At 37.6% G+C, this 18,817-nt stretch overlaps 1 protein-coding gene across 1 annotated transcript in view; it reads left to right on the top strand.

Moving 5' to 3' along the window:
* The window catches only part of Dcc (DCC netrin 1 receptor), a 658,913-nt gene that overhangs the window by 562,341 nt on the left and 77,755 nt on the right, over window positions 1–18,817 (top strand). Inside the window, exon 21 of the mRNA XM_042055177.1 lies at window positions 5,662–5,694. Within this exon, the coding sequence (XP_041911111.1) occupies window positions 5,662–5,694 (33 nt within the window). The remainder of the gene's footprint in view (window positions 1–5,661; window positions 5,695–18,817) is intronic.

The following is an 18,817-nucleotide window of genomic DNA, read 5'->3' as shown; positions in this document are numbered from 1 at the left end:
GCACTTCCTTCTTCCTTGTCCTTTATATAGGCTACATCCAGAAGTTGTGGCCCAAATCTGAACTGGGTCTTCCTAACTTAGAAGATTCAAATTTAGGATGGGTCTTCTCTTCAAATGATTCAGTCAACAAAAGTCCCTTGCAGCTGTGCCCAGTCACTTGGGTGTTCCTTAGTTCAAAATGTACTCAGATTGACAGCTAAAAGTAGCAATTATATATGTAATTGCACTAGGGAAGAGGGTCACAGAAAATGTCTGTAGTGGGGGAACATCATTTCCTCTTCCCAAAAGAGCAGAGTGTTCAGTGACGAATTCTCAGTAGAGCATGATCCATTCTCCCGGCTTTCTTAATTGGTAATTTAAAATATGATTCTTCCCAACCCAGAAGTAAAATTCACTGAAAGTAAGTGTCAGAGTATGGGAAATTGGCTTAGATTTCAAATTGTATCAGGAAAGACATGGTGGTTTCAGTCACATGACATAAACAATTATAAATTCTATTTCTAATAAGTCCTTGATAAAAAGTAACTATTAGAATTCATTTAGTCTCTGTTGGAAGATAATGTTTAGTAATTCTTTTTGAGACAAGTCTCACTATGTAGACTTTCCTGGCCTGAAAGTTGATATGTAGGCTAGATTGGCATTGATATCACAAAGATCTGCCTGCCTCTACCTCTTGAGGGCTGGAACTAAAGGTGTATACCACCACACCCAGCTAGTAAACATTTTTTATAACTTGAAATTTTTTTCACACTGTATCCAATGTAACTTTACTAACAGAAAACCAAATCTGGAGAAAGTACATTTTTTCATCACTTACTAAAAATATCTTGGACTTCAGACAGTGAAGCAACAGAATTAACAGTTTGAAGGAACAATCAAAGGATGGAGAGAAATGAACCTGACATTCATCTCTTTTCTTTTTCTTCCTATTCGACATTATTCCATATACTCTCATTAAACACATCTCTACATTAGATATAAAATGCTGAGTAGAATAGCTTTCTGAATGTCACTGTGTTGATTCCCAAATTTGTACACTTCCAGATTATGTAGCTACTTATGTCCCTGAAGTATTCTGCAATCATATCGCTAAGTAACCTAATATACTTGTTCTGACAACACATTATAATTATTAACAGGCTACAGACTTTTGTTAAAAATCCTGCTCACCTGGGTGAGGAGGTACAAGCCTTTAATCTTGGCACTCAGGAGGTGAGTTCCAGGACAGGTATCTCTAAGCAGAAAGAACTTATTTAAGAGAGAGAGAGAGAGAGAGAGAGAGAGAGAGAGAGAGAGAGAGAGAGAGAGAGAGAGAGAGAGAGAGAGAGTCAGAGTCATCTGTCAACTCTCCATGTTTGCGTTAGGTTATTTTTTTTTCAAACAAGAGTAATTAACTCTCAGCACAATTAATTCTGGTACACAGAATGAATGAATGACTATATTGTATATTACTGCATGATATCTCGCTCTCTGTGAATTTCAACAAAACATGCAAGAAACAAGTCAGTTTTTGAGTACAGGTTACAGGTTAGCTAAATGAAGGCATAAGTCACAAAACAATCCCACACAAGTTGGGAATTATGATTAATAAAAGGGTTATTTATCTAAAGTGCAGCTCACCATCCTAGACACTATGCACGACTAGGGAAAGGGGGCTAGTATCTGGAAGCTGAGTCCAAAGCAAGAGAGAGCTCATGGCTACTGCTGCTTTAAAAAGCAGCAGAGACCACGCCCAAGTGGGCTGGTATCTTAAAAGCTATTGGCTGAAGGAGCGGAGGGAGCTCCCACAACAGCTAATGCCCCAAAAACAAGAAAGTCAAATTCATATATCTGTAAAATAGTTTAATTGCTGGAGACTTACAAAAATGGAGAGTGTCAAAAAATTCTTTTTTTTTTTAGTATAAACCTTTTATACTAAACAAGTGTGGGGGATAGCATATAATATGAATATAATATGAACCACATATAAGTATCAGAACCAGAACAATGTATTCTTCAAAAACTCCTGCCCTCAATAGGAATGTTTTCCAGATTGAACTTGCTAGGCTATTATCAAGACCAAGTAACTAAGAAGAAGAAAAACATTCAGTTCAAGAAAGTGGTAGTCTTTCACGTGGGTAAATGAAAAGTCCATCTTCAGTTAGTTCTCTTCTTTTCTTCCACCTAAGAAGTCAGGAAAAATAAAGAGAAATACTTGTGAAATTCATAGTGCACAGTTGAGAAATATAACTAGTTAAGAAAGTTTTAATCATAGAAGTATAGAATACTTCCCTTTGCCCCAAAGCACACTGCATTACTGATGGCCTGCTCACTGCATGTTTGGCTATTAAGGAAAAAAAAATCAGTGTGTTCCAGGAGGAAAAAAAGGACCCTTTTGAGAGACAGAAAATCTGTAAGGACCTGAACTGTACATGGTAGGATGTTGAAAGTAGAAGACTCAGTCCGATAATTGAAAATTATGAATAAGATGCTAAGGGCTCTAATGGATTAAGTCAACAGGATGTAATAACAGGTGGGCAATGTAAGCAAAGAGAAGGGAGTCTTAAAAAATGAAACGAAAGCTAAAAATAAAAATAAGCACTGTAGGGCTGGAGAGATGGCTCAGAGGTTAAGAGCATTGCCTGCTCTTCCAAAGGTCCTGAGTTCAATTCCCAGCAACCACATGGTGGCTCACAACCATCTAGAATGGGGTCTGGTGCCCTCTTCTGGCCTGCGGGCATACACACAGACAAAATGTTGTATACATAATAAATAAATAAATAAATGACTAAATAAATAAATAAATAAATAAATAAATAAGTATTTTTTTAAAAAAATAAGCACTGTAACAGAATAAAGAATTGTTTCATTGGCGTTTTAGCAGTCTGGACACAGCTCAGGGAAGACTGTGTTTATACATACATCTCAACAGGTACCTGAGTCGCTTAAGTAAAGCAAACAAAGACAGAAAATGAACAAAATTCACAAGGATTTGGAAATAACTAAAATCAGGAATATGTACAAATACAATATAAATAAACAGATGCAATATCTCTGAAACATGAGTGACTGAGAATTTCACCAAACATAATTTATCTAAATTTATAGAATGCTGGTAAAAGCAACCCTTAAGTGAAAATGTGTAGCATTAATACACATACTAGAAAAGCTAAAAGATCTAACTCAGTATCTTAAGTCAACACCTCAGAAAACCAGAGAAATGAGAGAAATTTGAATATGGATTAAAAAGAATATAAATAATAAGAATTATAAGAACATATAATACAAATGAAATTTAAAATGGGAAATTGGCAGAGAAATCAACTAGATCAAAGTTGTTTGTTTGCAAAGTTCAATAAGAGTAGTAAGCTACTAGGTTCTAGCCAGGCTAACTGAAAAAAAAATGTAAGTGAAAAGTTAAATCTCTAACACAAGCCCTGAAAAGGAGTTGCCTCTACAGCTCCATACTCATTAAAGGCATAATCAGAAACACTATAACCAACTCCATGTTCTCAATATTAAGTAACTAGATGATATAGGACAACCCCTTCAAAGATAGAGGTGCAAAAACCACACAAGGAAAAAGACAACTTAAATTTGCCCCTTTATCTCTAAAATAGAATCAATAAATAGTGATCTTCTAAAACAGGAATCACCGAATCCATGTAGGCTGACTAATAAATCCTACCAAATACTAAAGGCAGAAATTCTGCCAATTACCATGCTCTCATGTAAGAGTAAAAACAGAATCAATACATCCTTATGTTATTTATCAATTGTCTTGATAACAAACCCAAACAAACAGCTTATGAAGAAATTGCATGCTAATAAATCTGATGATCATAAATGTAACAGTTGCCAACAAAATATTAGCAAATCAAAAAAGAATAATTTACCCCAGCTATGCATTTCATATCTATAAGCTAAAAGAAAAATTGTACACTATCATATCAAAAACAAAGAGTAGTCGTGCAAGATATACACCAGTCATTCAAGACTGAAAATCTCAATAAGCTGGAAAGTTCATAATTTTGACAAAGCCTCCATGGTTAACCTCATGCATAATGGTGAAAAAGACAATGTTTTCCCACAAAAGTGGGTAAAGACAAAGATGTCTCCTCTCTTCTCAGCTTTTTCACATTATATTGTTTTGATCTTGCATTAAAATAACAATAACAAAAACTAATGCAGATTAAGAAGAAATAAATTTCCATTCTCTAAGAACATAATCATCTACATAGGAAATCAATCAAGAGTAACAAAAATGTTTTGCTTATGGAGCAAATTGAAATTCTGTTGGATTACATTAAAATAATGGTATTGATAAGTCAATCTCTAGGTAGAAGGAATATCTCAGAAAATAAAACATTGGCCTAATATGCAGAAGAACTCGAGTTTGAATCCCAGTACCCAAGTAAAACTGCCAGGATGGTAACATATGGTTGTAATCCCCAAACTGAGAAGGCAGAGACAAATGGATCCTTCAGGTTCACTGGTCAAACAGCCTTAATTTAATGGTGAGTGCCAGATCAATGAGAGACCCTGCATCAATAAATAAATTATCCAGCATCTGAATTACAACATTCAAGACTGACCTCTGGCCTCTGAACAATGCACATGCTTCTGCTTACACGTGTAACATACACACTAGAAAATTCAATCTCTTTCCTATAATTAATTAAAAGGTGGAACTTAAATTGAAAGCCACATTATCACTACATCAATACTCCCCGCAAAATGCAATGTACAAATCTAACAAAAAATTCAAAATATGTAAAATACTGATAAGTATCTTTTAAAGGTAATCTTTAAATTATAATTTATACTAGTATATAATCCAAATGTACTTTATTAGAACATATATATCCATTAAGCTACATGTCAATAATTTTGAAATAAACGAGATGTTGTAAGAAACATGTCTGCCTACAGTGCTTGTCAGTCCTCAGCCTCTATTGCTTCATAGAGAAATATGTAAGTCTCGGTAAGACTCCTATATTCAGAAACAGATATATTAGAACAACATTTAGTAGGGCAATAATAGTTTGCAGATAAAACACTAAGTGAAAATTATATACAGGATTAAAAACAAGACATTCTTAAGACTGCTTTTAGAACTGTGGTTGTATTGATTCAGTATTTAATTTCACTTGTTTAAAGAACAGAGGCCAGATTTTAAGATGTTTTGAGATACTTTTACATTTTCAAAGGAATTTGTGACCTTTATTCATCATAACTCTTGCAGTTGTGAACAAACCAAGAGTCACCTTTACCAGGTGTGAGATCAAGTCATCAAGGTTATCCAGCCAGCAGGGAGCCCACTGAGTTGTCCCACTAGTCTTCCCGGTCCATTAGAAATCATCTAAGACTGTATGAAATATACTTCAAATAAATATGATTTTGAAGCTCTTTCTACACATTTTACTATCAATTCCAATTTAATTAAAATTACCCAATGAGTTTCTGTTTAGAAAAACATGACAACTAGATTTTAGAAGGTATTTTTTAGTAAAAAAAAAAAAAAAAAAAACACAAAACCAAAAACACATTATTTTCAGGTTTTGCTACCTCTGACTGATTATCCATAAAGAAAAAATGATAACAACATTATGGACTTGATAAGCCAACGTTCTCCTAAGAAATGCTACACTATAATAACATAATTTATTTTTCTCTCCACAGTGGAACACCCTGACAAAATGGCTAACGACCAAGGTACTGTGCAACAGTCTATCACTGTTTGTGTCTCTAATCAGTTGTATCTAGTGAAAGTGTCAATCATTACTTTGTATTCCTGCTTTCACCTGGGCCATCCACCTGATGGAGGCGCAGACACTGGCATGATTAATCTTGTTAATGAAGTTCTGCTTGGCTACGGCTGTGGGTCTGATAGGGAAGATGTAAATTTTCTCTAGAGGAAATTGTTTTGTCTCCATTCTGAAGGACCAATTAAAATGTCAAGCTTCTTTGTATGAAATAAATTTTTAGTCTCTGTCTGCACTTCTGAATAATTCACATTAAGTATAATTAAGCTCAGTATAATTTTCAAGCTGCTCTCGCACCCTTTCCTGAGCTGTGGATTAAAGTTCTGCTGCGCTACATAAATCATGTGTGCTTCTGCTCTGCAGGGAAATTTCTTTAATAAATAAAAACAAAGTTGAGTTAACTTTTTAGGGCATTATTGCTGTTCCTTTGAAGCCGAAGCTCTTTCCTTCTCTTTCTCCCTCGTGCCTAAAAGTTGATCTGAAATCATTCCTGGTTTCACACTATGAAGAAAAAAATGGAAATAAATACAAATTATCCTTGAACTCAAAAGTAAAAAAGAATTCCCTATTAGCATAATTTGTAGACTGATTGATAAATTAGTATTCCATTATCTTTACATCAAAGACATTTAATAGAATTCTAAGTAAGAAAAGGAGAGTTGATGAGTTTCCTGTGGGGAGGGGGGAATACATTCTTTCAGGGAGAGTTTTGGAGTCCCAGAAACTGTTTGTGTATCTATCGTATGTATTTGTGCTTCCTGGGCCAACAGTAGTTTGTCTTTCTTTGCACATATGAATGATAATCTGCATAACCAGCTCACTTTGAGGCTCCAAAGCAACAAGTTGTGAGATTAAATAAAAATGCTCTTCCTGAGGGCTGTTGTTTCTGACAAATACTGATCATCGGTGTGTTGCTCTTGCTGATGGTAGATGATGCCCAACCTGAATAGTGTTTTTGCCTAAGGATGCTATATTTGGTTTCTGTTGTTTTGTTTTTCTGGAGTACTATGGAAAAATTTCTATTTAATACAATGTGACTGGCATTATAGACGTGATACTCTAGACACATCTACCAAAAGTCAAGATTTCCAGAACCTAGGTAGCTGCTCCTAGTTGCTTCCTCTGAAGAAAATTATTTCTAAGAGCCGTATCTACCAGAGATCTTTAATAATATTAAGATCAATAATTAATAATAATATTAATATCATTTTTAGCATGTATTTCCCTAAATAAATGAAGTAATAGGACTGACAAAATACAAACGCAGGACATTTAGTTAGTAGCTATCTAATTATTTCACTTATAAGATAACTAAAATGGCCCAATTAATGTTCTCTGAAGACTATTTGGAGCACCCGTAGACTAAGAAAGAACTCTTAAACTTTAATTGTATTTGAACTGTGTGTGTGTGAGAGTGTGTGTCTGTGTATGAAATAACAAAAGTAGCAGCAACTTATTGAGTTGTTCAACTAGCTGTTACATTATCCACTTGCATGATAAAGCATTGTAATCCCCAAATCTTAGACTCTAACTTGTCCGGTTTTGTAATTGGTTTTTATTAGCATTTTTGGCTTAAAATTATGATTCTTTTTTATTTCTGGTGCTGGTGATTGATTCTAGGGCCTCATAATTATTCCACTGAGGTTCACACCTCATTCTTTGCTTCATATCATGTTAAATTAGCTGCTATATACTTTGCTGTTTAAATTAAATAAATGATCCCCCCGCCTTTCTGACCATATTTCCTCTACCTGCCTGTAAGTTTGACACATATTTTCACAAATTCAGTGAAATATGGTCGGTTTCTAGAAGAAAAGGGATTCGAAGCGTTATTGTCCCAGTTGAGTTCACAGATACACTGAATCAAGTGTTTATTCACCATTAAATATGACTTACATTGATTCTTCCATATATGCTACTTGGTGCCTTTTCAAACCCAGCAGGCAGATAATTGGTCAAGTTGACAAGCTTAACATTTCGTGTCCTATTTGTTCAAACCACTTATTAAAGGAACGGTTTGGTGACTGCTATGTTAGTGGGGGTTATTATCTTCAGATGCTTACAAAAAAATCTGTTGGATACCAAAAGAACACCATTAACTTGTGTTGATAACCAAGGATGTGAGAAGTAGCCCAGATTCCAGACTTTAAACGTACTGGAAATGATGACAGAAGGCTGTTCCAGCTGCCCCTGTGCGCAGCACAAAGCAAATGAGTTGAATGTGCTTTTATCATACTCACCGGGAGACCTCTGTTCTTTGTAACAGGAACTGGCCTTTTGATGAGATAGCATGCTAAACCAGACAATATTCTAGCATGGAGTTTAGAGGAGCTCACCCCACCCCTAACTGAAGAGGTATTGATGACTTTTAGAGACAGAAGTGTCAGTTCTCTTTAAGAGTGTGGCCCCTTGTAGGTGAGCCAGATTCCAGTGGATGGCACCACACCCACCCACGAGTATGGCAACAAGAATTCCAGTAGGTGGGCTTTTTACAGGGGAAAGATTGGAAGTTGGTGAGGTGGAGCAGTCGACACAGATCTGGAAGAATTGGGGAGAGAAGTAGGAGATACTAGGATCGAATACAAATGGAATTATCCAAGGATTAATAAAAAGAAATTCACTCCAAGAAAATTTGGAGTTAATTTATCCTGGCAGTATGAATCCTAAGAGAAGCAGGGAATTGAATTGTAAGAGAAAATGTAAGAAAAGCCTTGATGGTTGTTAAAAGTACCTTGGCAGTTTCTTGTCACGATTACTTGTTCCAGGAACCTAACATCTGCCATGGAGAACAAGAAGAGAGAGGGGGGGAGGGAGAGAAGGAGGAAGAGAAGGAGGGAGAGAAGGAGGGAGAGAAGGAGAGAGGGAAGGAAAAGAAGACTCAAGAATAAGATGGGAGCTGGGCGGTAGTTGGTATAAGCCTTTAATCCTAGCATCCAGGAGGCAGAAGTAGGTAGATCTCTGTGAGTTCGAGGCCAGCCTGGTCTACAAGAGCTAGAATGAGTTGGGAGCAGGGCAATTTCTTTTTGCTTTCTTCTAAGTATCTAAGCAGTAGTGAGAGTAGCATGAAAATCATAAACAACCCAGAATTCAACCCTCGCATATTAGTTGATTGCATCTAGTGTTTTCTTTACTCTAATTTTGATCTACTTTGTATATTTTCCTGTAGTCCTCTCTCATTTGGTTTCCTAGTTCTTTCCTGGAATTTTCATGAGGAAGTGGCCAACATGTTTGGAAGTAACTCTGAGGTTTTAGTGAGTCTCGTTTCATGAGAGGCAGTATCACAAAGCCTGCACAATGTGTGTGGGGCATAGACAAGAGCCGCAGTGCATCTCTGAGAGTTTGTCTAATGCTTAATTGGACGCAATGAAGCACTTTCTGCCAAGTACAATTTTAAGAATGGATGATTGATTCATTTAACTCATAACACAACTGAGACTGATACTGTTATTATCTCCATTTGAGCACTGAATAATCTGAAGCTTAGAGACGCTAAATAATTTGCCTGTAGAAACAAACCCACAAAAGCCATGTTCCAGAAGTTCTGATTTTAAAGCCAAATCCAAATCCATTCAGTATGTGCTTTCTCCATGTTCACATGCAGGACCCATAAACATATCAGGCTGGAAAGTTACAGCATCTGAAGTTTTAGTGTGTTAGCATTTTTCTACCATGGATTGTATTTGTTTGTTTGTTTCATGTCAGTATTAGGAACAAAGCAAATGACTGTCCATCTGGGATAATCTTGTTAAAAGGTTCCCCACAACTCTGAGTCTACAAGGTTGGAAATATGGAGATTATGATAATTCTACTATCTCAGTTATCTTGGGCTTCCAGTACCAAATGCCAAGTAAATTAAACAACAAAAACGTGTGTACCTTAGAGTTGAGATAAAAGCCCCATGTGAAGGTCCAGAACAGCTGCATCCTAGTGAGGGCTGTCCTTCCTGCTTGCTAATGCTGTTCTTTGTTGTGCCATCCCATGGCAGGAAAAAGCCTCCTGAGGTCTCCTCCTAAAATGCCATAAGTACTAGTGAATCAATTCTCTCCGCATATGACTTCACTTATCCTTATTTACAACTGTATCTGAATGTGGTTGCAGCCTGTACAACAGCATCAGTATGTGAAAGAAATTTCTATTTGAATGAGACTTCTAGACTTTGTACTAAAATAAAATACTATTATAATCATCATTTGAGCAAATAATCTGAAGCTTTTTTATGTTTTAAAGTAATTCCGAGGTTTTGGTGATTAAGTTTCTTGGAAGGGGAAAGGGAGATCATCATGCAGACAGTCCCTGGGGAGTGGTCCCAGAGAATAGGTGGAAGCCATACTGCATCTCTGTGTGGGTGTGTGTTATGCCCAGGACTCACAAAGCCTTGCACTCACATTCAAACAGAAGTGGCTTTCACTCCTTACTAATTGTCTTTCTGACTTACAGAAAAAAAAATGTGTATTGCCCCAAATCACACAAACCATTGTTGCCAATGTTGGAAGCCAAATGCTTCTCTCTGACTTCACAATTTACATTTTATTGCTGCTCTAAACATGGAAATTATGTTTTTCTGAAATAATAGTAACACCTTCGAGTTTCTTATGAATACATTTCAGGGTCGTGCTGCCCATTTCCCATAATGATTCTTTGTGGCTGCCAAGGTATGCTCCACACAGCGCTGTCTATTGATGAAAATTGATCTGTTTATGATTTCTTATGCATGTCCGTGCCTAGCCAGTGTGATGGTAGAGTGGGTACAATGGCACTGTCAGAGCAACTCACAGAGGGTAGAAACTTGCCTAGTTCGACTACAGAGAAAATGCTCACTCCAGAACTTTCAAGTGTCTCTGAGTCTCCATGACCTGGGACAGGGTTGAAGCACTCAGCATAGAAGAGCATAGGTGTGTAGGCTATTTTGCAGATTGAGGTAAAGAACGACCATGTGAACTGAGTTGTATTTTAAAGAAAGAAGGATAAGTCCCCTCAGAATTTTAACAATCACTGAAAAATCTCTGGTTCTGTCTGTTGGTCGTCACTCACTATGTGCTCTGTGGTTGCTGGAATGGAATCAGAGCTGTTAAATGCCAGCACAGCCCTAACCCTGGGACCTACTGTGTGACTATGGGGTAGAGAATTAGCTTCTCTCAGCACTCCCACCTATAAAATCACCATGTGCACATGATCTTTAAGATTCACAGGTTTTTATACTGGAATTAGAATTTTTAAAAACCTAGGAATAGCAACTTTGCATAACAAAAACATTATAGCTTTTCCACTACGCTTCAACCGCTAGGTAGTTAATTCAATTCTCATGCTGAAGTTATAGTTCATTAAAATCAGATAAAGAGGATCTAAGTCTTACCCAAGTGCTCACAGAATATACGTAGTTAGATACAGATACATACATACCCATGTTACCTAGGAATCTTTGCTCAACACCGTTGTATAATTTTTGCAAATGCAATAAATTCATTGACTCTTTCTTATCAAGAACATTAAACCTAGCAGTATCACCGTAAGTTCACCTCATTTGATAAACTTTCTTTCCTGCAAAAGGAGTATTTCTGTAAAATTTTTGAAACCAAACCTGCCATTTTGCACCTCAGCTGTTTTGATCTCATGTCTAAGCAAAACCTTAATTGTTTCCATTTTCAAAGAACTAGGGTTCCCAAGGCAGTGTAGTCAAGCTTTGAATTTTGTTAATGTAAGACAGTATTTGTAGGGTTCCCAATTGCAACAGACAGGCTTCTGTTTGAAAAATTGAAACCTTTCACACCTTCAGGTGGGAGCAGTTTAATTGAAAACGAAAGTCTCTTTTTACCCTATTACTGCAAATAGCTTCAATCCAGTTTTTTATTCAACCACTTGCTACGCCCACTTGACAACGCTATTCTCAAGTTTTTTTTTTCTGTGTTTTTCTCAAGTTCAAAATTCAGCAATTCTATAAATTATGAGTGAGGAAAAAAGTAGGGGTGGAAAAATGAGTATGTGTTTTTAATAGAGTGTTAAGTGCCTGTCATGTTCCCAGCAAGCAATCAAGATACTGCCTCTCAGGAATCTTTGTATTTTAACAGGTAATTTGGAAAGAAACAGAGACACCTCCCAAAGGGATTTACTTGATCCATGTAGATTTTTAACCTTCTCAGTCAGGCATTTAGGTTTACTGGATCTCAATTTTCCAGGCACAAGTTCATTTTGTGACATAGCTACTCTACTGTTGGCCCCCTTGGTTCTTCTTGAGAGACCTCTTCCTTCCTCTCACTTTCTACCTTTGAATAATTTATCCTATCAGTTCTGCATTTTGCAACTTCAGTATTGTTTCTCTGTTTTCCTCACAAGTCATGTTTTTGTTTATTTATGTATTTATTAAGATTTAATTGCATTTCTTCCTTCCTTTTCTTCCCTCCAAGACTTCCCATAAATCCCTCCCCACTCACCTTCCAAGTCATAGCCTTTTTTTCACTAGTTCTTATTTTATACAAATATTTATATGTGCATACATATATATTAATAAATATAGCTTTTCAGTCTGCATAATGTTACCTGTATGTGTGTTTTCAGGACTGACTCTTAGACACTGAAGAGTCACTTCACATGCTCTCTCCTCTGAGGAAGACCCCTCTCCCAGCCCCAACTTTCTTCATTTGCCTAGTTCCTTGTGAAAGGTTGAGACCTTCTGGGCTCTTTCTCTTCCAATGTGTAATGTCATTGGTGTCACCTATGGTCAACTCATGTTTGGGAAGTTAGGTTTGTGAGACTTTATGGTTGTCACTTCTGATACTATTAGGAGGCACAAACTCATAGCCAACTCCCTTTTCCCTCTGCTCTTACTGTCTCCTCCCCCTCTTTAGCAATAGTCTCTTATTTTAGGCACAGGAGTGTTATGTAGAGGTATTGACTGGGACTTGGTTCCAAAGATCTACACTTTGATTGGCTGTAGTGTTTGTTGTTGTTGTGATAGTGATCTCTTGTTTATTTTTTTTTTCATGGTTTATTTTTTTTATATTTAAAAATTTCCATCTCCTTCCCTCCTCCTCCCCCCTCCCTCCCCTCCTCCTCCCCCTTCCCTCCCCTCCTTCTCCCCCTTCCCTCCCCTCCCCTCCCCTCCACCCATACCTCCCCTCCCTCCTTCTCAAGGCCAAGGAGCCATCAGGGTTCCCCACTCTATGCTAAGACCAATGTCCTCCCAACTCCCCCCAGGTCCAGGAAGGTGATCGATCAAGCTGAGAAGGCTCCCACAGAGCCCGTCCATGCAGAAGAATCAGAGCCCAGAGCCATTGTCTTTTGCTTCTCAGTCAGCCCCCGCTGTTGGCCACATTCAGAGAGACGGGTTTGGTCGCATGATCCATCAGTCCCATTCCAACTGGAGTTGGTGATCTCCCATTAGTTCTGTCCCACCGTCTCCATAAGTGAACGCACCCCTCTCGTTCCTGACTTTCTCCCTCATGTTCTAAGAGAAGCTTCCTTCAGGGACAGTAAAGACTGTACTTATCAGTCGGTATAGGGATAATATTTATAGAATGGTTGCAAAGTAGACTCAGTTATTTGGCATTAGAATGTCGGCCACCAGACCAAAAGCCATATTTTCTAATCTGATGGCCAGAATATTCCTCCATGTACACTAAAGACTCGTGATGAAATAAAATAGCTAACAGATATGTGCTATCACTAGTTCTGAGCAATATTTTCTCCCTCTCTCAAAATAGTAAATCCAAATCCCTCTTCCTTCCAGATGTCCCCATTTTATATCTCCGAATATCTTTCATTATGTTTCTTGTCTTTTCTTCTTGTTGGTGTCCAAAATACTCCACCTGTGTGTCATTATGTTCCCATTTCTAATAATTTACTACTATCATTCCTAACTTAAGGACCAGATTATATATTCTCTCTGTGTAGAATATTGGATAGACTCTCATTGTCATTTCTACCACTTTTCCTAGTAACTAATATTATAGTCATAAATAAATGCATTTTGAGTTAAATACAAGTGTCTAGGAAAATGGAGTCATCTAGAAAACAAAAGCTTTCCTGTCTAATAAAAAGTGTAGTTTGAAAAACCTATTGATGGAGGATGGTCTATATGCTAATGGTCTCAGAAATAAGATGACTAAAATATAAGGATAGATCTTTAGCTAAAAATTAGAAATTCAACAATCACCTACAAAAACAATAGATAAATATGAAAATAAGAAACTATAGTCAACTTTGAAAGATCCTAAGCCCTTCTTTCTTTGATTTCTGTCCTTTCTTATTTGTTGTTAGCAGAAAAATTTATAGACTTAAATTTCACTAGCTTTTTGAAATGCTGAATAGAAAATAAATCAAAACCAATAGGTTCCAGTGAACAACTGAATTGTGGAAAAATATTATTAGGAGAATTGGACTCACTTCTGACAACTTATTTATTAATAGTGGTGAATCTAGCCTGAGGCTAGAAATGGAAACTCTTGAGGAAGAAAAAAAAACAGTAGTTTGGGTTCATTTTCAAGCAATCCACATTACAGAAAATTTGCTTTATAGATATTTCACTGCCAGATAAATACGTAAAATTTAAGTGACAAATCAGATGATACCACTAAAATAGATATTTCTGGATTTCAAACAGGTTATTATTGTGGGCTAGAGTAGAGAAAAGGATTTCTTAAAACCTAGTCTGGACTTAAATGTATAAATAAAAATTTAATCAAAAATGATAAGTACATTTCTACTTGAGGAAATTCTGGGAAGGGATGATCAAGAATCCAGAAGATGTGCAAATTATATCAACTATAAGATGGACTTATGGTGCAACCAAGGATCGGTAATCAGGGTAGTGCTTACTGTAGAAAGATGAGCTTTTAAAAGGGATTTCTAATTTGTCTCTACTCTAACACAGTAGTTCTTGAATGTTCCTTATTTTTAAAACATCAAATATTCACTTCATTAGCCACTGACAATCTGCGTGCTCCCTTGCGTTCACAGCTATGTAAACCACATTCACCTTTCACTGGCCATGTTTGAGCATTTCTTCCTTGAGGGTATGGGGCCAGGAAAGGAAAGGATGATGTGATTGCAGGGGTTGTCTCAATGCCAGTCATGTCCTACATTTCCGCTGTAGCCTAGTTTGTCTTCTCCTGATATTTTGCTTTCATGCTTTTGTTGTTTTTGTTTGATTGATTTTGGTTTTGATTCTGAGACTCAGGACAATCAAAGCAAGCTCTCCCTCTCCTATACTGGGATGACAGATGTGAACCACCATACTAGATTCTGGTATGCACTTTCTAAAATGGCAACATTGCTTCCCCAAGTGCTATATATGGCTTAAAACATGATTTCTCTTTCCTTCCAAAGTCTACTGTGTTTTGTATGTCTATTGAGAATACAGGTGATATGTCTCCTAAATCATAAATTTAGGAATCCCACACAAACATACCATGATTAACTCTTGGGTGTGATCTAGTTCATTTCTCTTCACCCTCGCTTGCTCTCTTACTTATCAACTCACTGTGAAAAAAACCGTCACCAAAGTTAAACAGACTCGGCTACTTAAGATGTGATCCTGAGTAAATTCATCTTCCTAAGCCATAATCTACTCATAAGTAAAACGCCCTGTTTTACAATTTGTAGCTAACTTTATTCACACCCTACTTACTGCAAGAGCTTCTTTAAATCTCTTCATACGTAATTAGCATAATCTTTCTCAAATAGATAGGACGTGTGCAAAATTCCCTAAGTGGGTCTCTGTCTCCCCAAGATAAACTCTAAGGAAACTTTTAGATAGACTACATGTACGGAATATTTTTCCCTATGGCTTTCAGAACTCAGTTAGTTAACCTCTCTCTCAAGTTCTGTGTTCACTGAAAAACCTCCCATAAATTTTCTAGTCCTAAATTGCTAATAAGACCACTGTCCCATTATGATTCCTTACTTACAAATTGAGTTTTACTTTAACTTTTGGAACTAATCAAGGGGTTGAAATCACTCAATTAAACTTGTCCCTTTGCAGTAGTGCACACACCTCTACAATAGCCATTTTGTGTCTCTAATGCTACAATCAGTAGATTCACTTGTTGTGTGACAGACTTTTCCTGTAGTGAGATCATACACACACACACACACACACACACACACACATGTGCACACACACTCACACATATGTGTGCATGCCTACATACCTGTGATAAGAAGGAATGGACCAATCCAATATAGATACCACCAGATCTGACCTGGTAAAGCAATGAATTTTATTGGAGTAACTTACAGAAATGTGGGTGAAGACTTACAGGAACAGAAATGACTCAAAGGCAAGAATATCACCAACATCCTCCAGAGCATGGGTGACATATCACAAAAACTGGAAACCTACAGCACTCTCCACACCCTCTAGGAGGTGCAACATGCTGAAGAGTGTCTTTTCCAGGTGTTTTGGTTGGTCTTTGTTTCATGTAGGCAGTAGTTGGTCTTTGCTACTTTCAGGCTTGGGTCTTGTGTGAGAGTTTAGGTCTTAGACTGTTTCTCGACAGTATTTTATGTTTATATACTCTCAGAGAGGGAGGAACGTAATGAATCTGGTAGGTTTCAAGGACTTCCTGTCACTATTTCGGGTTGTTTAATACATGTCTTAAGGAACTTTGATTCATGATGGAATGTTTCAATCTCAGAAAGAACTGCTAGACAACACTCTACCCCTTCACTTGACTGTTGCATTCTTTCTACCACTTTTCCTTGATGCCCTAAGACTTCAAAGGGGTTAGTAGATGTCTATCCAAAACTTAAGCCTCGGGAATCTATATCAGAGCAACAATCTCTTGTTCTCAGGAGCTTCACTTGTGGTCATGAGTTAAGACTTGCAGTAACAGTTATCTATGGGCCCAAGCACACATGTTTAAAAGGCAGCTTTACAAGTATGTCATGTTGATTTGATAAATAACAGTTGTAACTTCACCATTGAGTCTATGTCCTCCACAGCCATAGGATTTAGTCTAAGATCCCAATATTAGGTGCGAATTTCCCCCTTATGTCCAATCAAAACATTGTTTGTATCCATAACCATTTATGCCACTATTGCTGTGGCTGGACCTTCTTACCCGGCTCTTCCATTGAGGTGAAGTATTCCAGACCCACAGCTTATTCGAGTAGGAATTCCAGGTTGAATCCTCCCCAGTACTACTAGTAGCAACTTCTGCTACTACAGGATCTAGCCTACAGGGAGGGGACACTTCAGGCCAAGTCCTAGCTTCGTTTCTCCAAGTCCTGAAACCACCATGTATAATGTCTTCAGCAATAGCATCTTATGTTTCAGTTCTGGAATGCAGCCAACAACTGTGGCAAAGGTTTCATCTTTGGGAGGCCCCTGAGACCTCCTTGACCAAAATGCATAGGGAAGTAACTGACCCCTGGCACTGGATGTTCTGATAACGTTATGACTCTGAGATCTTCTGTTTTCCTTTACTCTTTTGTGGTGTGCTTACATGTGTCCCAAACAAGACTCTAGATATGCAAAATGGTGAACTATTAGTGTTACATTATCTTTATAATAAAACCGTTTCCAGAGGTTGGGCAGGAAAAGACGCAATCCCATAACAAAGAGTAGGTTTACAAACAAACCCTTCATAAATCATTCTGCAAGTCCACTGTCATATGTTCTTAACAAGTGACTTGTGATTCCAGAAGACCAAAAGAAAGAAGATACTAGACTCAAGCATAAGCAAGGTCTACTACAGTATAGTAAGGTCCATCAATTTACATCAATTGCTTCCTCCACAGTTGAGTCTTGGCTATAATAGCAATATGGTTAGGAAGCACTAACTTAATTAGCTCACCACAACCCTCTGTCATTCTCTCTGAGTCATTCTACCTCCATATCTTGGAGCTCTTCCTTAAGCCGTCCTTATATTTCCTCACTCTTAATGAAATCATTGGGTCTGCCTTAAGCATCTCATGCCTAGCCAAAGCCAAGGGGGCACATGGCCCAGTTACCACTGCTGTACATTCTGATTTCCTGGGTCTAAGATGCCCTGAATTGGCACTGTCACTTAATCAGTAGCTGTTACTTCTCTATCCACTGCCCCTAACTTTTGGGAGCAATCCTGAATGGAGCAACTATCTCTAAACCTAGTATAAACTTTTCTAGAGGGGAATGTACCTGAACTAAATGGAGGATAATTGCCTACCCCTGGTAGAGGCTTAAGAGTCTTTCCCTATTTAGTCCTATCTTTCATGCCTCTGTGAACTATTCCTCATGCTGTGAAGCCTCCCACACCTTCCTAGCACATAATTGAACTTTATGTCATATTTATTCATTAGGAAATTCCACTCTACACAAATCTTCCCACATTTGTCTTCAAGACACAGACCTTTACCTTTGTTTTGCCTTTTACAAAAAAAAAAAAATCTCCTTTGGGTTACTATCTTGTTTTGCCTACACTCATTACATCATAATTAAGACATGTGAACCTGCCAACGCATTTCTTATTTTATGAACGTCATGCCCTACTTTGGAAACAAAGTTGTTCAAGGTCTATGCCACTCTTGAGGTCCCTGCTGAGTCAATGTGTTTTTTAACTTGTTTGTGGACACAGTTCCCTCTAGCCCAGTGAAGTGAAATTAAAACACAGCTTCTCTTCTTCCCAGTTCCATCAATAGTGCCTGCACCTCCTCTATGGTCCTCCAGCTCCTGTTATTTATGAGGACTTCAGTGAAAGATTCCTAATGGCTCTGAAAGACCCATCCACCAGGGACTGATTTCCCTGTTTTCCTAATTCATGTAGCCTTTTCCTTAAGAAAGGAAGGATAGATGTATTATTCTTTTTTTTTTCTGCCTGCACAGCAGTCAGATTTATCTCATTTGTTCTCACATCTCACCCCCTCACTCTTGGATTCTTTCCTTTGGTGCTATGTTTCTGGATCTCAGGAAGAGCTTTTGAGCATGGCTCTGACTAGATGTCTCTTTTCCTTTTAGCCTCCAAGCTGTAAGAAACAACAAGCTAACATCTCTATCTTGTCCTCTAGTTTGTTTATTTGTCAGATCAGGCACAAACATGGAGGAGGATGCTGCATCTCCCTTTCTAGTTGAAATTCCTCCTTTACACAAACATGATGAG

The sequence above is a fragment of the Arvicola amphibius genome, chromosome 5 (assembly GCF_903992535.2).
Source record: "Arvicola amphibius chromosome 5, mArvAmp1.2, whole genome shotgun sequence".
Classification (NCBI taxonomy): Eukaryota; Metazoa; Chordata; class Mammalia; order Rodentia; family Cricetidae; genus Arvicola; species Arvicola amphibius.
This window is presented reverse-complemented; position numbering and strand designations above follow the sequence as displayed.